We start from the raw sequence: 27,869 nt of genomic DNA on the forward strand, positions 1-27,869 counted from the left end.
GTATGGGGGGTGGGGATGGGAGAGAGGTGCAGGAATCAGCGTTTTATCAGATGGGAAATCAATGCAGGGTGCTAGCAGGGACGGAGTGAAACTGAATAGGCGATTCCAAAAGGCTGCAAGGAACACTTAGAATGCATTAACATTATGGCTTGAGGTCATTTAATACGGGGCACTCTATAATAATTGTGGTACAGCAGCAAAGTCCTAATTCTTGCAGAAAGGAAAGGGAGAAATAATTCCCCCCCCCCCTCCCCTTCCTCCGTTATTCCCTTGTCATAACTTTCCCGAGAGCTGGGATAGATCAGTAATATAATCAGGTAGGGCTGTAAAAATATATGCTGAGATAGCAGCCATACTGCAGTGCACAATCAATCACCAAGAGCAGCTCTCAGGCGATCTTTCTCCTTCGTGCCTTATGTTATAGGATAAATGTCTTTTAAGAATTATTGCTAAAGCTGTGACATAGACATCAGTGAAAAAGACCTGGAACTATTAAATAACCGCATTGGTGATTGTAAGCCTTTCCTTTTAAAAATCTGTTTGAGAGAACAGCAGCAGAAATCCTGAACCTGAGCTGTTTTGTGGAGCTAATTGTTTTTTTGTGAGAAAAGTTACTTGTGCGTTATGATTTGAGGAACATGAATTAATAGGTTTAGGCATGTTCTTATCAAGGAGAAATGGAGCATGTAAAGGCCTTTTTACAGCGTGTGAGAGCACAGTGCGTTACATTCATCTATTCTCTCTTAACCAAGAGAGAAAAGTTTCTTCTTTTTTTAGGGAAGAAACGTATAGCGTGATCAGGATATCTCTTATAAACAGATGTACCCTGTACTGATGATACATACTTGGAAGGCCACTACTTCACTTGAAATTCCAGTGTGTTTTATATCACAGTTTATTTTTAAATAAAGCAAAGTTGGAGCAAGTCACGTTCTATGTACTGTATTTAGCATCTGGTTGGATAATGCTTCAACTTTGAAAACTGCTATTGATAAATAACAAGCTGAAGCCAGGCTTACTCTTGGTTTCCTTTATTGAAACAAATCTTGTTTTACACGTTCCTCTAGGCCTGTACTAGTTCAGATGTCTGTAATACTAATCTTGGACTATGAGGATGTGGTTTACTGAAAAGCCTTCAAAACTGCGCTTGGGAAACTTCCTTAAATCATTCTGCCAAAAAATTGACCTAATGACCTAACCTTTACTCTCTGATCAATTGTCCCTCTCTATGTACTGGATGATTTTCCCTCATTGAAATTAATGTCTTAATTTATTGTAGTTCTCTGTGCCTCCCTACAAAACTGACCATCATCATCATTATATAAATAATTTCTCTTATATTTTGAGGGTATTACAGTAGCAGTCTGTGATTCGTTCGTATCAATGGTGGTGTTTATAACATTATCATTTTTTTTCCAATTTTCCATTTGTAGTGAAATTTACATTATGAATGACTGTGCCTAGTTTCTATTCGATAAAATAGGGTCTGATGAGTTCTCTCAAATATGAAGCAAGGAAGCAAGTATTGGAAAGAAATGTATGTTATGCTACACAGAAAAGATACATTTGTGTTGCACTCGGATATTGCTGACAATACTTAACTTAGTAGGTAAGATATAACATATTACATTATTAAAACACCTTGCAAATCAAGCTCTTAAATCTTCAAGTAGTTCATCTTTCAAATGTTTATAACAGATTTAGATTTTTTAGAGGTTCAAACCTTTTAGTGCATTTGGATCTATGGATAAAGAAATCGTGCTATTTTTTGAATGCCCTGATATTGTTTTGAAATTTAGTTTTAAATCCTTTTTAGCAGCATTCTAATTGTTCCAACAGCAAATAATTATTTTAATTATTGCCTCTTCTCATTTCAGGTTATTTTCCCTCAATCTTTATTGGTAACCCTCAGAGAACCAAGTGCTAGGAGGATTTACAACACGCCAAAGTCTAAAGAAGAAAAGGGAAATAGAGGTAGTCACTATCCTTTAGCTCAAAAGTGAAACCAAAACAGAGGGGTGAAGCAGAAGCACTGAAACATCTCACCGCCAAGCCAATGTGGTCCCCTAGGAAAGCTGTCAAATAAACACCGCAATGGCAGACATTACAAGCTACAAAGACACCACGAACCGCCACCTGCGGCACAAGCTGCAGAGCCTGGGCCGCCGCCTGGATGAGCTGGAAGAGGCCACAAAGAACTTGCAGAAGGCTGAGGATGAGCTCCTAGACCTTCAGGACAAGGTAATACAAGCTGAGGGCAGCAGCTCCCCCCTGTTGAATGATGTGGATGCTCTCCGCAAGCGGGTGATGAAAATTGAGGGCAAGGATGAGGAGGTACGCAAGGCAGAGGACCTCTGCAGGTTAGTCAGGGAAAAGCTGGAAGCTGAGGAGAAATTGACCAAAGAACTGAAATCCGAAATTGAACAGCTTCAGAGGAGGATGGCCGAGCTAGAGAAGCTGGAAGAGGCCTTTAGCAAGAGCAAGTCTGACTGCACACAGCTTTGCCTCAGCCTGAACGAGGAGAAGAATCTGACCAAGAAGCTCTCCTCTGAACTGGAAACCCTGAAAGCCCGACTAAAGGAGATAGACTCCTCAGAGAACCGATTAGACAGGGCTGAACAGACCCTGAATGCGGAACTGGAGAAACTGAAGTCGCTGACGCTAAGCTTCATCAATGAGCGAAAGAGACTGCTGGAAAAACAGAAGGAAGATGAGCAGTTAATCCAAGAACTCACTCAGAAGGTGGAACACAACAACAGGATCAATGTGGGTGACCAAAGTAGGAATGCTTCCGACCTTCTGGAACGTTCCACCGAGATGGGGGACCTCCGGATTGAAGACGACCTGTCTCCAGGTTTAACCAGCAAGGTTGGTATCAGGAGAAAGAGCCTGGATTTTCTGAAGCTGACTGATAATGTGGGCTTGAGAAACAAATCTGAAAATGAAAAGAACCGCACTGAAGGCCAAGAAGACAACAAGGTGAAGGATCTCACCCAGGAGATTGAGAGGCTCAAAAATCGCTTGAAACAACTGGAACTAGTTGAAGAGGACCTAAAGAACACAGAGGCCAAGAATGCAGAGCTTCTGGAGAAGTACCACCAAGAGAGGAATCGGAGTAAAGCACTGAGTGACCAGATGGAGCAGCTGAAGGTGCAGCTTGGTGGTACAAAAATCCTAGAGAATGGCAAGGCAGAGAACGAGGAGATAAATGTCCGTGGAGGTTTTCGGCAGGAAAAGCCCAAGAATAGGTTTGCTGCCACGGAGCCACCTGTCTCCAAGTACAAATCACGTGAGCTCTCCCCACAACAGAGGCGGGAAACAAAGCAGAAATATAAAGATTTGAGTCAGTCAGAGGAAAGCTCTCCTAAACCCGTCAGGAGGGCAATGAGTCCTGGAATGAAGAACAAGAGGGCTGGGAAAACAGTTTCCACCCCAACAGAACATGGGGTAAAAGAGAGGGGAAGGGCACTAGAAGAAAAAGTAGGGACAACCAACTACATATTGACAAGCTCATCCCCAAATGACGGGAAGAAAACTAGGGAGCAGCCCCCAGTCCTAAGCCGATATCCTCCAGCTGCAAATGACCAGAATGCCCCTAAATCATGGAAAACGCCCACAGGGAAGCCCAATGAAAATGAGGGTAAGAGGAACCGAAATGAAAGGTTTTCTCGGTTATACGTTGGTAGCGACAGTGAATCAAACAATTCTGATGTGCCCTCAGAACATTCTAGCAAGACTGCCACTACACAGCCTCCTGAAAAAGAGACTTTACATTCAGAGTCTTTGGATCAACCTGAGGAGACAATGGCAGTATCAAGCCTGACCAAGTCTAATGGTTCATTTGCTGCCTACAGATCTCATGTTTCTGCTTTAACACAACATGAAAATGGGCCTGAGAGCTCATCCTCAGCATCCGAGACTGAATCTACTGGATCTAGGCGTTCGCTAGGAGAGCCAGAATCTACTCCTGAAGTGAATATATCAAGTAGCAGGTCAGCTGTTTCAAAGCATCCCCGGTATTCTCGCTTGCAGGATTCTCACTCTGAGGCATCATCCTCACGGAGTTCCTTCGAAGAAGATGTGACCAAATCCCCAGCCACAGAGGGCACCTCATCAGAGCCAACCTATACTCCTTCAGGCATTGAAATCCGCAGAGTGTGTAGCCCCAGGGAAGCTCTGAGATCCAAAGCAATTATCAAGCCGGCTATTGTGGAAATTGACAGGAAGGAAGTTATGTCCGGAACTGGGGTGGAGCCTTTAATTGCGGACGGTAAGCCCAAGATCTCTACGAAACCCATCCTGAACAAGGTGACCAGTAGCATTACCATTTACCCAAGTGACCCCACCTCTTCTAGAGCCAGCAGCCGCAGTAGCAGCACGAGTGAGCCGCCCAGACACACATCCACCAGCAACATTGTGATAACCCCCACCATTGAACACCGCAACAGTGTGTCTATACCATACGAAATCTCCATACCCAAGAGTGAGATAACTGTGAAACCTTCCCAGGAGGCCGAGGAGCCTGACCTGCCTGTGGAGGTGAAGACGGAGACACAGCTGACGCGTAGCAGTTTTACCATAAGGGCTCTGGAGTCTGTGGAGAACAGCAACAATGACGAATCTGGCTTTGAGAGTAGTGGCAGCAACTGCGTCACTACCATGGTCTCAAGCTGGAAGGGTCAGCAGACCTGCAAGGAGGATATGATTCCAGACATGAAACATGTGACCATGAGGAGCACCTGGAGGAAAAAGCAAGGGGCCACCATGTCTCAGGAGGACAACCAGGGATCCAGGCTTATAGACGGTGTGGGAGAGGACTCCGACTCGAGTACTTGGAGGGCTTACCGAGCCACAACTGTCCTAGACCCGGAGGACTCTGTCCACAGCTCCAAGCCTAGCCCTGCGGAGATCTACATGCGCAGGATAAACAGCACAGTGGCCTCTAGGGAGCCTCCGGAGCAGATGCGCAGAAGCAAAAGTACCTTGAGCACCTCAGAAAGTGTGCTAGGGAGAACCCAGCCACATGAGCCAGTTATAGCTCAGGAGCTGATACCCTGGAGGCACTCAAAATCGCTGGTAAGTGCAGAGACCGTTTGATGAAAATACGATCTGAAAATCTGAATAGTTCATTTTCACAGGAGGATGTGAACAGCCATACTACAATCATCAGAGGAAAATAACACATTAATGAAAGTTTTTTTTGTTGCAAAGATATAATTTTAATGAATAGCTAATATGAAGTTTCCTGGAACAAGTTTTTTTATTGTGGTGTACAACCAAGTACATTATATGTTCTCATTATGTATTAGGCTTCCCAGCCTTTAGAGATGTTATGGATTTGTTTCTTCCTTATTTTGATATATTGCTAAAACTGTAATCCAAAATGGCTGCCAGACCTGCATATTTTAAAAACCTTACAAATCATGGTCAGTTTAATCAACAACTAATTATTTTGCTTCTTTTTTGCACCTCCTTATCTATGACAAAATAAGATTCAAAAACAAAATGCTAGTCATCCTTTTAAAATGTAGCATTTTATGTCAGTACAACATGCTTGGAAATCATCAAAACCACCTGGAGTTCTAGCTGTGGTAAAGGATTTAGGGATAGTCTTCAATACCTTTCTTTTGACAGATCCTCCTTTTGACTCTTACTGAAAAAATAAAACAGAACAGGCGTGACAAAAAACCTCTCTCCTAGAGACAGATTTATAGGTCACTTAGCTGGACACGTCTGATAGCTGGACACGTCTAAATCAGAGGTCACCTAGAACTACAGATTAAGTTTATCACGCATTACATTAATTTAAAGATTCTGAATATTTCTGTGCTTAAGTAAGTTTTTTAATACAGAAGTATTAAAAATGTGTGGTTTGCAAAAGGAGTAATTTAATTATTTGTGATGTATAATCTGCAATAAATTTTAAAATTGGTGCAGTATGAATTTTCTTTCTGTTTAATTGAACGGACTACGAGTTACTAATCTTTTTATGCATTCTGGCATTCTGTATATACTAAAAACATAGTGGGGGATGCCTGGCTGTCTGTTAAAGCAGATTCATATTCTATTACCTTTTGGTGAATAAACAATGTCCAAAATGAAGATGATAAAGTAGTTTTATACTAACCAGATCTACAGTACATCTAGGCAGTATTTAACATTTTGTATGCCTGCATTCCAGGCCTCAGATGTTAGTGTCTGGGCTTCCAATTTCAAACATCCTTTTTGTTATTTTAGAGCATTTTTGTCTTAAAAAGGAGCTGCTAAATGGAATGAAGAGGAAGTGGCTGTAAGACCTCTTAAAACGCCGCCACGCAGTTGCCTGTGTAACATCACATCTACTTGAAATAGAGTCACAGATCTTTGTCTAGAAACTCCAAGCAAAAGATTTATAGCTATTTAATTCTACAATGTAAAGACTACTTCATTACAATGCATGTACAGTACTCTACGCAAATAAAACTTCAGATAACATTATATTCATGGGGTTTAGGAATTTCTTCTGTGTATGCAAAATCGCAAAGCCACAGGCAGCTGCTGTTGAGCATTCTTTCAAGAGCTATGAATCTTTACACAGAGCAATGCAAGTACCTTTGTGTCCTTTTTTTTTTTTGCTCCAATTAAAAATTGCTTCTATGATAAAGTCAGAAGCCCTGGTGATGAGAACATTCTACCTCTTCCCAATTTCCCAGGGAAATTAAAACGAGGTGAATTGTGCAGGGTTGAAGAGATTATTGGGGGAAAAAATGTGCTGGTATTGTCATCTGATTTACCAGCCTTTTCCAGATTTCCCACCCACAAGAAACCCCCGTGGGATTGTCAGTGGGTGAAAATGCAATTAATCCTGACAGCCACACCATGACAGTTTTTTCCTTTGTTATATAGATTTAAAATTAATCTAAATTTTAAATGTAAATCTAAAAAAATAAACATCAATATGGTGAAGTTCAAGGAAAGGGCCTATAGATTTTCCAAATGCCAGAAAATGCTCAGCTAAGACTCAGCTAAGATTTTGATAAATGGTTCCATGATTATCTTGGTACAGGAACTATGTGATATTTGCCTTAAACTTAAAAGGGGTGGCTGGGGAGCCGGAGCCTATCCCATTGAGCAGTGGGCACAAGGCAGCATACACCTTGGGTGGGACGCCAGTCTATCACAGGACAGACACGCAAACACGCACTCTCATACCAGGGGCGATTTCCCCAACATCGAATTAACCTCTTTAAATGGGTTTTTTCCTGTGGGAGAAAACCAGAGCACCTGGAGGAAACCACACATGCATAGAGAGAACATACAAACTCCATGCAGATAGCACCCCAGAACTGAAATCGAACCCAGGGCCTCAGCACTGCAAAGCAGCACTGCTAACCACTGTACTGCCAGGCTGCCCGTTTGATTAAGTAAAGGATTCAATTCAAAAAAAGGTTTAGAGAAAGGAAATGACAACATCTGTCTCAGTAAAAGTGTTTTTTTTAAATGTATACATCACTTTTTTTCCACCGCACAGTCTAAAGGAGCACTCATTTCAACCTGTGTTAAGATACAGCTCACATACTGTATTTCTGCAGTCATTTGGCACGGTGTTACACAATTCTGCTGGTCCTATAGATACAGTATATGCTTGCAAAGATACATTTATCTTCAATCCTTAGATTTGATTAACAGAATGAGACTTGATTATTTTATGTTTTTGAGCTCTCCCTTGATCAAACCTGTCATAATGAAAACCTGTTGCTGAAAAATACCTTAAGCTTGGTATTTTAATGTATTTTATTGTAGGTTTGTAATTAAGTTTTGCCCTAACAAGTCTGGTCAGTGGTAAAGCATCCCGAAAAATATCACATTAAGAGCTTCACCATCTTACCGTCAAAGTCGAACACTTTGCTGCGAACAGCAGTTTTTCTCGGCGTAAATCCCAAAGACCCGAAGTAAGCAAATAAAATATACCTGGGGGAGGGGGGAGGTCTCTCTGGACTGTTCCTGCTTTAGTCTACCGCTGTGCAAGTCAGAACAGTGTGCCGTGATGCGCTGTTCGTGCCATCTCTGACAATGGACATTTTTGAAAAGATTGTCTGCAAATCCTAGCGGAGGCCAGATTCTGCTCAGAAGTGCACCTTTGTGGAGCCAGTCTCCTACTGACAGCGGCTCGTTCGGGTTTTTTCAAAGCAGTCAGCATTCCTGCGCTACGGTATATTGCTGGGGCATGATACTGTAGAGTCAGCCTCCGATATAGGCACGCTATACCGGGAGATTGGAGTGTCCGACACTTTTCCAGTCTTCGTGGGTGGCACTGTTGTGTCTGTTTCAGGGAGATGGTTTGATTAAACTGAAGGAGAAGCAGTGCAACTCCATTACTAACCATTTGTCCTGTCCCAGTCTCTTTTAGGCGATAGATAAAGACCTATTTATACATGTATACAGAGACTTATCCCTTCTCGACTGAGGAGAGGAGATTCCTTCTCCAGCTTTTCCTTCTCTTTTTTTATCATTATTTTTAATAGTTTTCATTGAGTGAGAAATGCTAAGATATAGAAGATCCCAGGTACATGTACTTAATTTTCCTTCATATTTCTTCAATGTGCAATGCTTCTTAAACTACAGACCTTTCACAGCAGGAACTGTATGACTTTTTGGATGCATAAGGGGTGTGTGAATTTCTGTCTGCAGCCTGGGGGGGCTCAGTGGTTTATGAGTGTCTTGTGAGAAAGCTTGGTGTCAGCACTAGATTTGATGCACAGAGAGAGAGAGAGTGATTCAGACACAGACATACACACAGACTGTTTCCTGTTCATGTCCTCTTATTTTGAGATGTTTTCAATTTCAGGTTTTCCCCCTTGTATTCAGAATGGTTAGAATCACCCACTTGTCTTTTTTTATTTCTCCAAGTTGCTCTAGTTGAACTACACTACCATGTCAATAATACTATAATTATAGAGCTAGTTTTGCTAAAAGAACCAAAATACATTGGAAATGATTTTAAGGTTTATGCTGAAACTATACAAAATACACTCTCACTTTTTATCACATCACATTTTTAATTCAATGTTATAATTTCACACACATGCAGAGCTTCAGCCTTCATCAGTACTTCTGTAGTCCATTGGACAAGGACTATAGGCATGGGATAGATCAGATACGTCTTTTCACATCGTAACCCCCATACCTTTCCCCCCCCAAGTTGAAACATTTTTTTGTATGAAAACCCTCCCTTGTATTGGCACATGCAATACATACTTTTATTGTTTTTTTCAAATGAAGCTTTCTCCACAATAGAGCTGGGATTTTCTTGTCAGAGTTGTTTGGCACCTAGCCCTTGCTTCTAACCACCAGACAGGTCTGGCTGCCATGTCTGCAGTTAAATATTCTCAAACCTAAAAGCCACAGAGGCCAATTTCTGTCCCATTTTGTGACCCTACAGACCAAGGCGTATGTACTGTGTCCCACCCAGTTGTAAACGAGGGTAGGGGAAAGATGATACCACAGTTCACTTGTGGGATAGATTCAGGATCTTAGCTTTACACTGGTCAAGACATGGTTTTACTCAAAACCAAAACAAATATGATGGAAAAACATTGGGACAGGCTGACTAATTTTCTTCTGTCACTGAGCAGTGATTAAGGAATAGGCTGACCTCCTGTTCTCTGCTGCACATTTGGGTATAATTACTGTCATTCTGCTGAAATAGTCAGTGTGTAACTAATCAGCCATGTTCTCCTTAACCTCCCAAGCTTATTATTAAAATTGCTCTGAATATCCCAAAAGATTCTGCTAAGATAATTCATAAAATATTATAGTTCCATTAAAAAAAACCAAACATCTTTGTGTGAAAAGATATTGACACAATTTAAAGCTTACTTGAAATGCTTTCACACATTTTTTCCCTAACCTCCGTAATCATATTTTTTTTCCTTTTGATGTTTTGAAACAAAGGCTGGCTATTGCTTTTTAGTGTTCCTGGGTTTTGCTAGTATTGGACCTCCTTGTCCCACACTAAGATAAAGATAAATGTATCATCTGATAATCATTTGTTGCCAGGATGGTGCTGCTGCTGTAAGTAGTGTTGGTGGACCAGGAAGGTGGCTTTTTCACACTGGACCAGAACTTCTAAACCAGTGCTCCATTATGGTGACTGGAGACACTTTAGAAGGAGCCATGCTTTGAATATTAGATGTTAAACAGAGGTCCTCACTCCTTGGTAACTAAAGATCCCATGGCACCATTCATAGGAGTAGGGGTGTTAATCCCAGTAAACCGTCTGAATTCCACTCCAGACTTGCACATTCTGGCCTTTCTAAAAACCCCCTTAATTCTGTTAGTGAAGCAATTTCCCTCTTTTCCACTGGACCTGCTAGGTAGTAGGGCTTCTGGGACACAATAGCATGACTCACACACGTACTGTAGGTGCTTCCCCTTTGGTGGTGGCTGAAGTGGGTTCCTCCCTAAAGTAAAAAATGCTTCGGGATCCTTGACGGGGGTGAGTATTAGTGCAGGAAGTTAAAGATGCCGTAATGCATGATGGGCCTGGGCTTCTGTTTATTTTACTGCTGTAAACAAAATTTACATTTATTTCATTATGTAAATAGATTTGACATCCCATCCTGGGCAAGCATGAAGGGTCTTCTCTGGATTGAGAAGGCTAAGTGAGCAGGGGCATGAACCAACATGTATTGTAGCACAAAGGTGAGAGAAAACAGGCAGTGTAGGGTAGGATAGAAGACTGCAGTCATCTGCTCTTCTGATGTGATTAATAATGTTAGGCCAATGATCTACATTTATGAGGTTAAGATCATTGTTTGGTAGCGCAGGTATATATTATATTTGTATATGGTATTACAGTATTGGTATTGATTTTAACTTTGTTTTCTATGATGTTTCACAGTATTGTTATTTTTAATGGATGTTAAGGAATACCAGGAAACTACCTCTTCATCACTAAATACATTCTTTTTACCCTGTGTTTTATCAGTATTTGTCACTGCTGCGATTTAGGACTGTATTCTTCAAAGTTCTTTTTTTTTTTTAATTGCCAAAAGTCAGTATTACTTTAAAAGCCAGTTAAGGGAGAAGAAACTATAATTTCACAGATTACTGTGAGCTCAATTACAGTCTTTTAGCAACTTGTTGATTTCAAAACTCCTTAATAAGACAATTTTATGTGATTTATTGACCACACACTAATAAACCGCGATAGAAGACAATTGTGAGCATATAGTAATGGGTGGGATAGGGGTTCTTAGAAGCTTTGTCTGTCTGCGGCAGTGTTTAAAGATGTCATATAAAGTGCAATTTAGGGAAGACAAATGCCCTTAGGTAGCTAGAGCCGACTTCTGTGTATGTCTGCAAGGAAAAAGAAACAAGACAGAAATAGGACACCGGGATTAAAAATACATTAGAAGCCAGTCTAAGCAGCCCAGCCATTCATGCAAAAACACAATAGTATTTGCTGTCATCTTATCATTTTAGAAGATGGAAATGTCTTCCAAGCATTTTCAGGACAAACATTTGCACAGGGACACACCATTTCAACTGTCTCTGCCCTGCAGCTTGGCTTCACTGAAAGGCAGCTTCAGACGGGTTGTCCAGAGCTGATAACATGACTGCTGACACTCAGCCTTGTGTTTAACACTTTAAGATGTGCAGAAGCCAGGGCAAATGTGGTTTAGGCAGTCTGTACTGAAGCCTTTCCAAACCAATGATGAAAACAGTTGTCTATGGATACAATTTTTGTTTTGTACCAGTATCTAATTCTGGATATGTCAGCTGAACTGTGTTTTTTTTTATTCAGTGTACTGATGAATTCAAAATGGAAAAGGGGCCTATGAGTTCTCCTGCTTCCTCTCCGCCTTGTTCTAGTAACAGGTGGCCCTTTTGGTAATGAGGTAACTTAAAACAGAATGAAAACTGCATATAATTATACAGTGATACCTTTCAAGGACGACGATGATGTGTTGTTTTTTTACCTGGCCCAGCAAAGTCTGTTTTTTTTTTTTATTGGTCTTTACATGAACTGACTGGTATTAATAAAAGAGCTTGGGCTGCTTTTATGCTTACAGGCTGGTGGCAGAGGTAACAATTTTTATCTTTACAACGATTAATGCAAGGTATGAACAAAGCGATCATAAAAGTTAAGGAATAACAGCCACAGTTGACCATAGAACCGATGACTTCATCAGATCACTTTTCCCCTGCCTCAATCCTGGCCTGGAAATGTAGTCTTGGGAGCCTGGCAGGCACTATGTGCCAGTCGTCGACAATTACATTTAGTGTCTATTGAGAACTAAGCTAATACTGCATGGTCTGGGCATGTAGAAATTAAGTTAGTGGGACTTTCAGCCCCCATGTCACACACACATACACCCCATGTGCAGATACCCAGCACTACTCTTTGTTTCTGTATTTCTTTCTTATTTATTAATAAACCTCGCACACCCTAAGAGAAATTCCAAGTTCATCTCTGGCCCATTCTGAATGTCCACGTGCTGAAGTTATTTGTAAGCTTTTTGGTGCCTGTTTTTTGTGGTACTTCATGATGGGCACCAAGTAAAGGGCAAGTCAATTTCTTTGGTACTTAAGCCAAGAGGATTTCCAGAAACTCTAGCAGATGAGTGCTTGCCTTTGACTTATTGGCCTAAATATTAGGAACACAGTGTCAAATGAACACCAAGTTGTGCTGTCTCCTGAATCTTCCTGCCTTGACATCATCACTTTTAACTGCAGCAATGTGGCAGCATGTTATAGCAGAACTGAATGCGTTGTTATGGGCAAAAGATGGAGTCTTCATCTGGCATTCAGGATCATTATACTGCTGTATAGAGTAATCAATATACAGTAGATTAATTAGAATAAATACATGAGAGAGATTTATTTTGGTTGTGATGCTGGCTGTTGCAGCTAAATATGTACATACTGTATACCTAAAGGAAAGTGCCTGATTCTTATCATGCTCATAGTGAGGCACCATAGCATTTGTACAAAGACAAAAAATCTTATTTTTCTATTTTTATCAGCTAGGTCAGTGACAGTAAATGTGTTTAACAGTGGTGGACATCATTTCTCATATACCAATTAATTGAGCACAAATATATACATCCTGAAATGGTGCATGCTTGTTGTCTGCATGTTACAAAAGACCACCATGGAACATCTTAACTGCCTGTGATTATAATATGCTTTCATTCTTACTCTTGCTCCGCAGGAAACAGAAATCAAACACAGGGTATTGACATTGGCAGGTGCACAAGATAATGTCTGTTGATTTAAAATTCTTTTACCCAGTTTTATCGGTTACAGTGCTGTTTACAGATGGACAGCTTTTCACTATCTTCAAACAGGACAGTGCTCACTCTGTCTCTGGGATGTTTAAAAAAAACACAAAACATGACGTGGAAGTGGTTCAAGAGACCCAGAGACGCACTTGAACAGCTCTCTCCCTTTACATGCTCTCTCTAATGAAACCCACTGGCCAAATTCTATCCCCTTTTCTCTTCAGGTCATAAACATTTAAACAACGCTCTCCAATTTATTTCTTGGCAAACTGATCAATGGTGATTTAAGAGGAAAGGCAGTCCTCCGTTTCTCAAGATCCCCCTTAGCCTCTTCATGCACCGCAAGATAAAACAAAGTGCACTTTCCCCCACATGTGTTAGCAGAGAAAACACAGGACGTTTGCCTTTGTCAGTATCTTTAAGGATTTCCAAGCTCATGGTGCATTGTGTAGGATAAGCACTAACTGAAATATTAGGAACATGCAAATTCATATACACTGTCAGTGGACAATGTTTGGCTGGCTTGACGTGCATAAGACTTGAGTTCCTTCACCATTCCTGCCCAGGATAATCCCCAGATTACATTCCTATGTAAAATGTGGTGGAACTAGCAGCTCAGGTCCTCTGTCCATTGTCTTTATCATAACCTCAACCAAAGGTGATGTTCCTTGACAAATAGAATGGGATTGGGCTGGAAGTTATTTGAAAGCCTTGTGGAACACATGCCTCGTGTAATTCATTCTGTTCCTGCGTGAAGGGGTGGGGGGGGGGGTGGGGGTTTGAATTTTTTGCCAGTAAATGTATTGCTATGCAATCCTTGTTTGAGTGGAAACATGGGATAGGCGCCCTGTAATGGAACTGCAATGGAAGCACGCCTGTTATTTTGGTTGTATACTTAAAATATTGATAGTGTCCTTGTATGTTTTACGCTGAACACTATTTAAGAAAATAGCAAGAAAAAGCACCTTGTTGGGCAGGACTCAGAGTCCAGGTTTGCTGGCAGTGGAAGCTGTAGCGTTTAGTTTGACCTGTGTTGACAAAGGCCATTTTTTCCCTGAGCGGTACATTCACAGGAATATATATCTGCAAAACTTCCGTCTGAAATATCAAACTGGTGTCTCACTTAGATTCCAGAAATTATTGAGGTTTATGTACCATCTATAAAAATATTATGCCAGAAAGTGGAGATCACCCATATAACGGTCAGTATTTAGGAATATTTTGCAAATAAACTACATTTATGTTAAATAACTAACATCAAGGTACTAATTATATTTTGATGCTATAACGCACTTGCTCATTTATTAGAACAGTTGAAATTAATTACATCAGTTAAATTATTTTCAGTGGTGTCAGTCACTGTGTATCCTGTAGCAGCACAGGTTGTCCGATACTGTACCGCATTCCAAGAAGGTAAACAGACCTGTAATGAAATCAGGCCATGTAGTAATGATCTGCGGTTCAGTCTTCTAAGCACTGTGACTAATCTGCTGTAATGTCTTGATGGCTAGCAGTGCAGTTTGGTGCAGTTTTGTCCATAAGTGTTGTTCTGGCCTACTTGTTAGGACCGGTGAAAAATCAGGAGGGGATTACCAGCTCAAATCATTAGACAAAGCAAATCTATACTCAAAGCTAAATAAAATAGTGGAATGAAAACACAAATGCCTTCAAGTATTCCACCATAAAATATTTGAAGGAAATTGTCAGTTAGCGACTGTTTTGACCTTTGGCCTCTGTAAGTGAAAATAAATGAATTTCATGTTACGCTAATAGATATTTGAAAAACCCTGCGTGCTTTCCCATATACAATTGTGAGGCTCGGGGTTGTACTGTATGTTTTTAATTGCAAAAGCTACATAATGCTGACACCTTATAACACGGTTGCGGAGACAGACCATTACTTAAGTATGTAATGGCATGTTTTACATAATTTCCCTGTATTCAATGTGAAGTTTCTTTTTAAAGCACACGTTTACTTATCTATAACAAATTTGGCATGACTTGCACATGTAACCATGTGTAATGTCAGGTGACACCTGAAGAAGATGCAAACGGCAAAGTGCGTTTCAGGGTGGAATTAACCTCTGCTCATTCGAACCCCACCCCTGTTCAAGCCCCTTTCATCTGAGGCGCTGAATTTGGAATGTTAGCGACCAGCTGTTGAAAGACACAGAGCGATGACAAAGAGCTCAAGCTGTTTGACAAATGAACAAAAGCCATTGCTAACATGAAACTGGAACCCTCAGCCCCAGCTTTGAGTAATGTCTCCAAGCACTGCAGGCTAACCGCACGAGCAAAAATGTCACAAGACATTCGGTAAACACTTGGCCATGCAGATGAGATTAAAATAAAAGGGATTTTTTTTTTCATTTTCATCTGCTACATATGAAGCTGCACACCGTAAAAACGAGTTCCATTAGGTTCTTATTATACAATATTAAGATTCTGACTGTGTTTCGCAATGTGTAAATGGAGAAGCACCCCTGCTGTTCGCTGGTGTGAAAAGCAGGACATTGCCAGCTCTCTCCTGTCCTCTTGGCAGTTTGGTCCTCCTTCACAGTGCTGGCTTGACATCAGCTGCCCATTGCTTCCTAGAGACTCCATTTAGGAAATTAACAGAGTTTATGGCAATATGGTGTGAATTTGCAGGGCACTACTGCAGTTTACAAAACGAGCCCAGTCGATTTACTGCTGTAAGGAACAAAAATCAACACTTGAATGAACAGTGTCACAAGAAACCATGAAACGCATGCCACAAAAATGTGTTTGCCATGTGTAAGGAATTTCTTCAACATCTTCCTGTAACCAGATTATTATTTTTGTTTACGGACACCGTAAACATGTCTTTCACTCCCATGTCCAATGCTGTTCATGTTTATCATAACGGAAATAAATTAATTCATTCTGGGCTTCTGCATGCAGTTGTGCAATTTCAACCATAACTTTTTCAAGCCTCTAGAACGTAAATATGTTCACTGCAGTAAGCCATAAAACCCAGTCCTAACAAAATAACCTATGAGTCTTTACATTAAGTTTTGTCTGAAGCAATTGTAAATAACCCAACTAGAATATCCCTTTTAATATCTTTGAAATTACGTTTGGGCATCTGATTTGCTTGTAAACGTTTCTTGGGAACAACTGAATTGTTTGTCCTGCTTAGGAATATCAAAGAGTAAAGCTGGACATGAACCCCCTCATCCACACAAGGGCAGCTTCCAATAACATACTTGTATTTCTTTGTTTTCTAGGCCCTAGACGACACAGCAGATCCATCTGTAAGCATACGGAGGAAGCCATTACCAGCTGACTCTGGGTCCTATGACCGCGCACTTAAGAACGAACCCGTGGGCAAGAGGCTGTCCCCCAGACCAGAGCTGTGGCAGAGCCCCACAAGGGGCCAGGCGGCTCGGCCTGAGGGTCGAGGGGCGGGGGGGCGCAACTGGAGCAGCCGCCAAGCAGATAACTAAACCACCGTTCCCCAGCCCCTCTCCCCACAAACATTCAAGGTGAGCTTGCATTTTTTTTTTATTCAACTTCAAAGTCTGTTACGTTTAGGAAGACCCTTTGTCTGAGGGAAGTAGGAGCCATTGCCATTAACAGGCACTCACAATGTCTTTGGAACCTTGAGTCAGGTCTCTTGTGACCAGGATTCTCCTGGTCGCCTCACACAGTTTGCTCAGCCCCACTGGAGTTCGCAGATAAGCCACCCAGGGCGGTCTCTTTTCCAGGGGCGGCACTTCCTAGGGGTTGCCCATGGTTGCAGTGACATCAGTGAAGGGCTTGCCTGTCATCCAAATGGTGCTGAAACGTCTTCAGGTTACTGCAGAGTGTGGCAACAAGAGTCCTTGCTGTGCGCTGAGAGCAAAGGATTGATGAAACCTCATCTAATAAAGCACAACTGGCAATTCTATTTTTAAATATTTAAATGTTTAAATGTTTCCACAGTCTAGTAGGACAAAGTCTACCCGAGTACTGGTGTATATGCAGCTAATACTAATGCAAGGAATTACATTTATTTCACACTTGTGCTTGCTGTTAATTGTAGTGACCACTATGTCTTTTTTATAATGTTTGGATCCTTCAGTGTCTAGGTGGATATGGTCTCATCTCAATTAAAATTTATTATCAGGGAGCTTTTATATAGACTGTCGGCTGGGTCAGAGGAAAACAAATCTGTTTCTGTCCGCTTGAGATTTCCTAGACTTCTCTTGGATCTTAATTGAAGAAAGGCAAACATAATTAACTTCAAGTTAATTAACATGAGAGTGCTCTGGTATAGCTGTGGATTTGCAATCATGATTAAACAATCTCTCTGAGAAAGAAGTTTTAAATGAAACTAATATTTTTGTTATAGAAAGTGTATTTGACCTTCACCTTTTTATAGTACATTGACCTTTAAACAATAAGCAATACTGAGTAACACTTCAAAAATGTCTCCTTAACCCTGCTTAGATTGACTCGAATATTGTGCACAATAAAGACAGAACGTTATGAATGCATAATACAGTGCTGTTGCTGACAGGTTTTTCATTGATGTAGTTGCAGGATTTCTTCACTCCTGTCTTGAGGTCCTGGAGCAGGCGTACTTCCAAATTCACAGCCTTTCTAAAGCATTGCCAGTTCCATTTTTAGAAGAAGTTTAACAGACAGGTGCCAGTCCCCTCCCTTGGACATCTGCTGATCCATCTCCACGGACTGCTGCACATTGTTCCTGTATATTTTTCTAGCATGGACTTACCCAGAAAGTATCTTATTCTTTGGGCAGTGGTGTATTATATTTTTATGACATGACAAAGGAGGCTCTTGTACATGAGTGACAACCTTTCCCAGCGGGATTTGCTACCTTTGGAATGGACCACACGAGAGCAGGCACTATGTCCACGTCGCACTTTGTATTTCAAGGAAAAGTGAACCGTGCAGGAGTCAGACATGACCAAAACGCAGGGAGCGAATTACTTTTAAAGAATTTTATTATTATTAATTTTATTATGGTATTTTGCCACCGTTGTGGTAAAAAAAAAACTACTCTTTGACATCAGTTTGGTTTTCATTTCTTGTATTTGTTTTAATTCTTTCCGATTTCCCCATCTCCCTGATGTACAGTAATACAGTTAAAGGCTGCATTTAAACCATAGGAATTTCTGTTAACCCTGCATTCCTCACCACTGTGAGTTTTTACCACTCATCGCGGCTGCATTCAGATTTTTTTATTTGTATTTACCTGCTGCTTCACACCTGTCATTCCCCTGTCATAAAGCAGCCCTTTCTCTGTACGTTCTACCTTGGACAGTTTTAAGTTTCATTCAGTTGACTCTTTTGAGTAAAAACTGTCACTGAGCACGTATTAGATAATATAAATCGTCCGTACGTAAGCAAAAGAAGAAATTCAAGAGAATTCACTGGCCAGCATTTTTTATTTTGATACTGGTTAAGCTTCTGTATTTAGTTTGCACAGAACCAGGTGCGCGTAGCCTCCCATGCTTCTTCTGCAGAAATGATCGACATTGGAACAAGTCCGCATTTCTTAGTTGACAGAAATGAATGTGTGTGCATCTCTGTCTTGCGGACTGATCTCTAAGAGTGCGTTAAGCTCCTATGTACTGCTATGTTGCACTCTTCAGTAAAATCTCCCAGTAGACATTAAGGCTGTTAATTCAAGAAGATTTAATAAGCAAATTTAGACAAAGGAATTGGGCATGTTGGGGACAGTGGAATGGGTTTAAGTAGCACTTATATTCAACTGGTAAATGCTCTGGTGGCTCATACCGTCATACTGAAATATCTATGAACTTAGGGAAAATAAAAATCCACAGACTGTTCTTACAAGTATAATAAATGCTCTGTTCTTACACGTATAAAAAAAAAGCTCTGTATACATTAAGTACTGTATTACATGCACTTTTGTATCATGTAACACGCAGGACATTATAATCTGAAGCATAGTTGTTCAGGATTCATGCCATCAAGTGGCATAGCATACAAATTCTGTCTGCCAAGTGAATTGCCTTGCACATTTTAAGACTCAGAGATGTTAATGTTCATGCATTTCTGTATGTATATACAATTTATAATTCAGCCATTTTAAATGATTAACGACAATATAGCGAGCAAATTCCTTTGCCCGTGGCTATGTCAGTTTCAGTGGAATGTACAGTATAACATAAATGTGTTTGACACTCCCATTTTCATACATACCTTTAACATTAAATATTAACCTAAAATCTGGCGTATCTTTTCAATATTCTGAAATGATTGCTGAATGGTTTTGCTTGTCTCTTGCCATTGCCTTGCAACATATTCTTTTTGGTCACGTTTATACAGTAGCTGCTGGCACCAAATTTGATCCCAAGAATGTAGCGCATGCCAAAATGCGGTCTTGTCGATCACTCCAGCAAGGTTAGTGGTCAACAGTGGTCCAGCTTTTTTAGGAGAGTCAGTTTAGCTTTTTCTTAATTGAAGGCACAAGTTGGACATAAAATGCAAAATTAAAATTCCGAGGGGGGTACAAGTCCATTTTCAACTAAAACCGCACAGTAAGAAATGAGGTCTTGATTTGGACTAAGCCTCCTGTAAATACAGGATTATAGATCATAAGGAAATATTGTGAAAGGCGTAGTAAACCCATGAAAAGAAAAGGTGTATGTCCAAGGTAAATATGGCCACATAGCATCACTATTTCAATTTAAACCCACTTATTGATAATGACATCTTTTGGTTGAAGATGCTTACAGATAACAGTAATAAATGTTTCTTGTCAGTAGAGAGTAAAGCATTTTCATTTTTAAAATGTATCTTGTAAATTATCTTTCAAGGCACAGGACAATCAGTCTTTATTTTATAGATATTTTATAGATGTACAAGCAGATCATTGTGGCTACTCGGCCAGATCTGTCTCATTGATAAGCATGCTGCTGGTGGTGGGGTGTGACGTGAAGCACAGTTTTAGGGCCAAAGCTCTGGGACAAAGCCAGACTTCTGACCATAACTTCAGGCATGCCTGGTGTGTCTGTGCTGCCCAACATTCTGACGAGAAACACTCATCTCACCGAAGCCTTCCTTTTACTCCCAACTACACCCTCCTCTCCAAAGCACACACCTTCCGGGAGGAAAAAAGCGTTTTCCAAAATCTATTTCGGTAAACAATATGCAGCCAGTCAAAATGTGGGCAAGAACGAGATCCTTTTCAGATTCTGCTGAAAAAAAGCTTTGGAAATATAAGAGAAGTTACAAATGGAAGAAAGTCATTTGTCCCTTCTAGCTCATCTTCTTGCAATCAACCTGCTACCTAGTCATCATTTCCTAAATTACTCTATTTGAAGCAGCATTATCATGTTTTCTCATTATAGCAGAACTTAATTCTTAAATATTTTTATGCCATTGACCATTAGTTTGCATGGTGCACAGAACTCCCCAATACACAGAATATTGGAGACTTCATACTCCGATACTCAATACTAAAAGCACGAGCCAGAAACCTGAGGAAGTCAATACATGTTTTATTTTTGGCTGTGAAGGGAAGGGGCCTTCCTTGAAAAGGTCTTCAATTCCAAAACAATGTTGGCTGGTGTGTGTTGTAATCTGTGTCGTCTCACCGCTTTAATTAGTACAGTAGCAAGTGATTTGGGTCAGTCTTGGAAAGGAAGAGGAAAGAATGGGAAGCAAACCTAGGTCCATTCACTTTCCAACAGAAATACCCTCTTGACAGACAGTAGCCTGGAGTGCCTGTAGTTCTGTGTGACTTTGATTAAATATTTTCATCCTTCAGCACTAAGCCCATTGAAACATCAAGAGTTGCCTTTTTGTTCTCTGTAATTCGCTCCCTGTTGTTGTACACAGGACCCTGTTGGTCTCCTGCTGAAGTGGATCCAATCGCTAGAGTTTGGTTTCTTTGGGGGGTAAGGAGATTAAAAGGAGAAAACCCACTGAGGACAATTCTTTCTCTTGCAAACATTTGCTCATGAATACCTAATAACTGTAAATGAAGTTGAGAGGGGGAGGCCTGCCCAACGTTTCATCAAGAGCATGGATATCTGAATTCTCTGCAAGCCTGGAAGAGATTTCTGGGATATGGTTCCTAAACTTCCCTTATGTGATGCTTCCTGCTAGCTCTGTGCAACCTTCTCCTGAAGCCATCGGATACACCGCTCAAGGGAATCTGATCCATTCAGACTCCTGATTGCATACCAGCAAACCCTAACGCTTAGGGTTCTAGCACTTCTGAAAGCATTTAGTTGTAGGAACTCAATCTCTTGTCTTTCTAAAAAAAAAAAGCCGCAATGGACAGGAATGGACCAGGTTCGCAGTGCGAACCTCCTTGACTGCCTTTCCTATGTGATTTGTAATTTAATTTTATTTAACCGCCTATGTTCATTGAGTGGAGCTCCACAACAGGATGCTTCTTAGAAATTAGCCTGTGCCATAACAATCAATGGGGTGCCGTGTGTATATATATATAAAAAATACTCTTGTTGTCTATTTTCCAACTTCTGTATCTGAAAGGTCTCCGTTAGGGAGGTAGCAAACACTGGTGTTTCTTCTTTTCTTGTAAGTGGTCCACTTCATAGGATCCCCTGGCTCTCAGCAAGTAAGCTTTGAGTGTCTCACCCAAGATAGTTTGCAATAAGACAAAAGTGACAAGATAATTCTCTGTATCTGCACCTGAGAAACCATCTCATGAAATTGGAAATTCTTGCAAGAAATAAGGCTTCTTGCACAGTCCATGTTCTAGGATTTGAAGCGAGTTACATCTGTTAACAGACTTGCAATGTTTTGTAAAGCCATGAATTACAATAATGAATTTCTAATCTCAAACAGGATCCAAAAACCTGTCCAAAATTCCTGCCCTTGTTCCATTTTGACATAGACCCTTCATATGGTGCCAGGATAAGCATAGATCGTCCCAGTAACAGCAATCTCTTAATTTCCATTCATGCAAATGCCGTGACCTATGGTGTTATTCTTTCAGTGCTCTCAGGATTTCAGATTTTTGACAGTCCTTGGTAGGAATCCAATGTGTACATGCCCTCAGTATAATATGAGGGTCCTGGAGGCCTACAGAATGGTAAGATAAAGTGTAATCTATATTTATATATCTTTCTCATTTTACAAAGACATGGAATTTAATCAATTAAACAATTAATTTGTTAAATTAAGTCAGCAGAAGCTAAATCTGGTCCTGAAAGGCAGTAGGGGAGTCGTGATTTCTTTCCAAAGACATGATTGAAAAAGCAACCTGCTTTAGGAAGTCACATTAAAAAAAACTCCCATGTTGTTTCTGCACAGTAGATCTCCAGTACTTTGGCTGGCACAACAGTGTCTTATTATTATTATTGTCAATAAAGGTCCAAAAAATTATTGGCACCCATTGTCATTTAAGATTGCCCTTGCCTCTTGTCAATTCTTAGCTGAGGACTGGTAAAAATGTCTGGGATTTAAGTCTCTGTGGCAAGAGTGTTAATGTCCCCCAGGACTCTGTAATAATTCTACCCAGAAGATATACCAAATTTGACCATTGCAGATTACTGGCCACACAAGTGGAGGCTGAAGTCGTGACTGATCCACAGAGTTGATTTATAATCGTCTTATATCCTGTCTGCCTTTAAGAATGATAGTATATTGCTTCTTCCTCTGACACAGTGAGAGAAAATGGAATACAGAGCCTACAGCATCTGCTTTCTGTGTTTGTCTTCCGCTATGCTAAATTTTTGTGGTCGCCTTCAGCAAATGAGTGGAAAGACGTAAAAAAAAATTCAGGTGCTATGTTCTCATTGCCTGTAGAGGATGCAAAGTTTTCTTTTTGCTTTCTATTCTGGTGCATAGAGAAGTACAATCTCAAGGGAGCTGTGTGATTTTGATTTTTTTCAAACTACTTGGATGCCCTGTGCTGTTTGGCAAACAGGGCTTTTTCCAGTTTTCAGACCTTAAGACCTTGTCTGGTTTGCATGTTGCACTGGAATCCCGACCAGGACTTTTTGCAGATCAAATCCTCATGGGGAAGACAAATTCCTGCACAAGGAATTCCAAGGCACAGAATGCCTTGGTTGAATCAGTATTGTCAGGTACAGAGGTATATATCTATGGAATATAAAGCAAAAATGTCCTTCTTCAGCAGACAACTGCAAGTTTCTACACATCCAGATGCGTCTTACTCAGTCACTTGTACAGTTACTGAGCCTAACTGCCTAACTAATTATTATTGGGAATGTTTCTTCATCAGTCCTGAAATATAGTAGGCATAATCTTTGTGTTTAATTTGTAAGCACGATGAAACAGTAAAACACTGCTCTGTTATCTAAATACAACAGACAAATCAAGAATCTGAACAAAAGTGAGATTTGATTAAAAGGTAAATACATCAATTTCTAAAAAAAAGTCCTAAAACATAGCTGTTGTTTGGTATTGGAATGGCAGATGAAAGATGCAATGTAATACACAGCATTCAGGGTCACCCCGAGTTTTTAACCTCTGCAGTGCTGTCTGCAGCAATCACCTTAAGAGCTAGGTCCCTGACACCTTTAAAAATATATCTTCCTGTGCTTTAGCTATTAGTGTGCTCTCCAAAAGCATCATTGTACAGTATTTCCCTATTTTGTTTAATTTTTTTAAAACTTCCTTCATCCCCTCTGTCAGTTAAAGCCTGTTTTATTGGCTGCTAAAGAGCACAGAGCTGGCCAGCACTGCTGATATACAGCCCCTGGGTGCAGAAAGGGGAGAGGTCACGGATGGAGCTAATCATGGATTTCCCCAGAAATGTGGGATATAAATACTGGGACATGAGACTCTTTGGCAGCCAACACTCCTTCGCAGTCTGGATCTGGAAGTTGAGAGAGGCCACTGGCTTGCTACACGGTTACTTAGAAAAGTGTGCAACACATTTATCAACACACATGCTTAATTTGTCATGCTGTATGCACTCATGCACAGCATGATTCTGTGTAGCCTTGCATGTCTGTTAAATGTATTATAGAACTCATACTATGAACCATCTCCTTCACACACGAGAAACACACTGAAAACTCCAGACTGTAGCCTGCAGAGGAGCCATCACATTGTTTTCTCCCAATGCATATACTAGCCTGCTGTATTTGATCTGATCAAGACTCCTGTAAGAATGAAGAGACATGAAGTGCTAGCAACAGTGGAACGCAGGCTGATTTTGATCCTACAGGCTCCGGGGGAAACATTGCCCGTTTTTAACACTGGCCAGTGTTACAAGGTGTAAACTCCTCAAATTGTTCCAAGGTCTTCTTTTTGGCATTAAGACGCTTATTGTCAATCTGAAAGAATCATGGCACACTTTCTGTAAACATCACAAGGACTTTGAAAACCATCTAGCAGTCTCATAATGCAAATTGCCTGCAAATCAACTTCAGTCGAACTTGGCAGGTGAACTAGCTAAATAATGTCATGCAATAAGAGGACACCTCTATCGTGTAAATATCTTGCAGTCCAATCATAATACTTTGAACAAGATGGAAATTCCAGTGTTTCATATGTGTGCTTTGTGAACTTCTCAACACAAAACCCCTAGGCATTGTACTCTGCTCAAACACACTTTTTTCAGACTTGAATTTGTTGCAAGGAAATACTCTGCCTATCATTGCAAAACTACTCTAAAGGATCAGTGTGCAGACGTGTGAACTTTCAGTCAGGGAGAGATGGAACTATTGAGCCAAACAGCAAAAAGAGAAATTACAAAGGACTTCCTCCCCTAAAAAATGACCTACATGCTTGTCTTGGAACTGAAGGTTTGATGGCTTTTCAGAGGACAGCAGTCTTACCATGAGGTAAGCGAGAGACACCTGTGCCTTTTCTGCTGGGCATGCCTGGGCAGTTCCACACAGCTGATACACTGGTGTCTTTTATCTGCTTGAGAACTTCAGGGTTGTGATTTTAAATGTGTTCTAATAATGTACCCAGTGTTGCAATAATATGTTGTGTACCCAGAGGGCCCTGAAATGAAATTTATTTCCAATGGTTGCATTCTTCTGAAAAGACTAAAGAGCAGGGTACATTATGGTTTTGCTTAAGTAAATGCTGGTGCTGCTGCTGCCAAAGGGAGCTAATTTGAAGAGAACTTAAACTGTTTTTAAGATGAAACTTGAATGGGATATTGCTTTGGGATATTACCAATGCAGTGATGTAAAAGGCAATTTACACACCCATCTTAAGTACCCAGAATGTCTCAATTTTTAAACTTGCTTTTATTAGAAACAGGAACATTTATATTTAATGTGTGTAAGAGAGAGAGATTGTAAAGGAAAATTCTTTTAAAACTGGTAAATGATCCAGAATCCAGCAGTTTACTTTCCTACATAAAGTAATTGTAAACACAATTCTGATGTAATCAGTTAGAGTCTGAGGTACATATTGAAGCACTTAAAAATTCAATTCAGTTCAACTCAACTCAATTTAAAAAGATTTCACTTCAATGTTTGTCTTTTCATTCACTACCCAGACCTCTGGGTAGTTTTACCCCACCAAATTATTTACCAATTCTGGCATCTTTTCCCATGATAACCTGCATCGTTCTGACTCTCAGCTATTGTCCAGCCAGGGCTCAAGTGCCATCTCCCACTGTAACAGGTTGATCTTAGACCAGGGTAGTCAACTTACTGTAGGCACTTTCATTCTAGGTCATTACAGGTCTTTGAACTGCCCAAGAGTTAGGGAATTAATTAAGGAATTGATCCTTTATTTCTTAATTTACCCAGGTTTTGAAGTCCACTTTAGGAGTTCACAATTATATTATGATAATCATAATCAAGGATTAGATGGATTAAGGTTTTGGGAAGTGCGGAGATTGATTACCCCAGTGATCTTGAACATTGGTCATAGAGAGCCCCATACAGCAGGTTTTGTACCATTAAATATTGTTAGCTTACTGTGAAACCCCAGTTTTTAAAGATGTGAAACAATTTCATTCTGGTCAATTGAACATGTGATTTGTTAAATTAAGAAATTTAGAAGTTATTTAGGATTTATTTTTAAATACTGTTCCGCCTTCCAGGACTAGAGGTCTCTTAATTGAACAGATCACTTGCTGGATTTAGCAATAGTTGGTGTGGCCAAGATTTAACAGCAGGTAACCTGCAAGACTAACGGGGATCAGGGTTGGAGACTACAGGTCAGCTCTGTTTTAGACACCGCAAGATCTGCTACCCAAAGAACTCTAGGACCCTTTTTACTCCATACTTTTCATTTGTCACATAATCCCTTTTTTACCTTAATTTTGTTAGTAGTCAAATGAAATGTAAAAAAATGGTCCAGAGTTACTGAACTGATGGAGAAGTCAGAACTCGGACTCAGGGGTGTCAAACGTAGTTCCAGGAGAACGTAGTGTTTTGTTTCTCTCCCCTTGGTTAGACAGTTGTCCTAAACATTTAATTAACTGCAGAATTAGAATACTTCTCCCCAGGTTCCAAGATCATTTTTAGGTTACCTGTACCTTTAGTGGTGTTAATATTTTCATTAAAATATAAGAAGGTAATTAGCTTAATTGTTAACAATGGAGGTTGGAACAAAACCCAGAAGACCCCAGATCCTCAGGGCACTGCATCTGGGTCCCTTGAATTTCGGGGGGGCAGTCTGGTTCTTCATCAGAGAGGATGCTAAGATGTTCATGTATAATTTCTTTGGATACAATGCACCATAGGACGTGCTTCGCTTTTACACTCCGTGCCAAAATTATTCCACTGTGTTGCTAGTTTACGGTTTCTTAGTAGTGTCCATTGTTTACTAAGATACACGATCATTATCCTCTGTGCTTTAATAAATAGCAAATTTGAGCTTTTCTATTTATGAACAAAAAATATTTTCGAAGAGATATAGAAGAATATTTAAGAATCCATTAAAATACTATGATTAATTAGAGTTCTCCTATTAGTTAGAGTTCTGGAGTATGTCTAGAATAATCCTTATTATTATTAATTCTAGACATACTCCAGGGGAAGTTACATATTTAAGAAAACAAGCCTCCTCACCTGCTGTGTCGTCCAGTTTTCATTTTTTTCCCATTCTTTGGGCTCATTGTTTAAATTTTGCTAAAGTAGAAGAATTTTGGACCCGTACAAATTAAGGAGAACAACTCAACGTTCTTTTTAAAGCACATTTTAAATAGATGTATGCTAAGTAAAGAGGAGCAGGAGGATACAGGGCAGTTCAGTAGAAGTTTGAGCAAAAGGTTGTGGGCCCTTCTCAGTAATGTGTGGTGCACCTGCTTAGAAGGATGTCCTCTGGACCGTACATGACATCTCCATTCTAGAAGAATAATTTGTGCATGTTTACCTTTGAGCTCTGCATGAAGCTTTCACAAAGCTGCCAACTGTACAGCGAACTGTAGTCCATAAAATAAAACAAGAAGCATTTGTAACATCCATGTTGGTCTGTGTGTGTTTGTATTGAAGAACTGGCACTTGAGGAGCATGAACCATCAATTCTGTAGTCAGCTTTAAAGATGGCTGCTGCTGAAAGGCCATTGTTTGAAGACCCGAAGATTATGCAGTGTGATGAAAAAGAAACAAGCAGACTGGCGACACCTGGCCTTCTTCGTAAGGCTTTAGGCTGGTTGGCTTTAAGAAGCTAATCTGAAAATGAATGTTT

The 27,869-nt window shown here is 40.3% G+C and overlaps 1 protein-coding gene across 3 annotated transcripts in view; it reads left to right on the forward strand.

Moving 5' to 3' along the window:
• Positions 1 to 27,643, forward strand: part of luzp1 (leucine zipper protein 1) — a 69,579-nt gene extending 41,936 nt beyond the window's left edge. For all 3 annotated transcript variants that reach the window (XM_088932309.1, XM_088932310.1, XM_088932311.1), the window contains 3 exons: positions 1,878 to 5,076; positions 16,517 to 16,774; positions 17,808 to 27,643. In XM_088932309.1, the coding sequence (XP_088788435.1) occupies positions 2,095 to 5,076; positions 16,517 to 16,735 (3,201 nt within the window). In that variant the 5' untranslated portion in view covers positions 1,878 to 2,094 and the 3' untranslated portion in view covers positions 16,736 to 16,774; positions 17,808 to 27,643. The remainder of the gene's footprint in view (positions 1 to 1,877; positions 5,077 to 16,516; positions 16,775 to 17,807) is intronic.
• Positions 27,644 to 27,869: the final 226 nt, after the last annotated feature.

This window comes from Atractosteus spatula, chromosome 14 (assembly GCF_055471065.1).
Source record: "Atractosteus spatula isolate fAtrSpa1 chromosome 14, fAtrSpa1.hap1, whole genome shotgun sequence".
NCBI lineage: Eukaryota > Metazoa > Chordata > Actinopteri > Semionotiformes > Lepisosteidae > Atractosteus > Atractosteus spatula.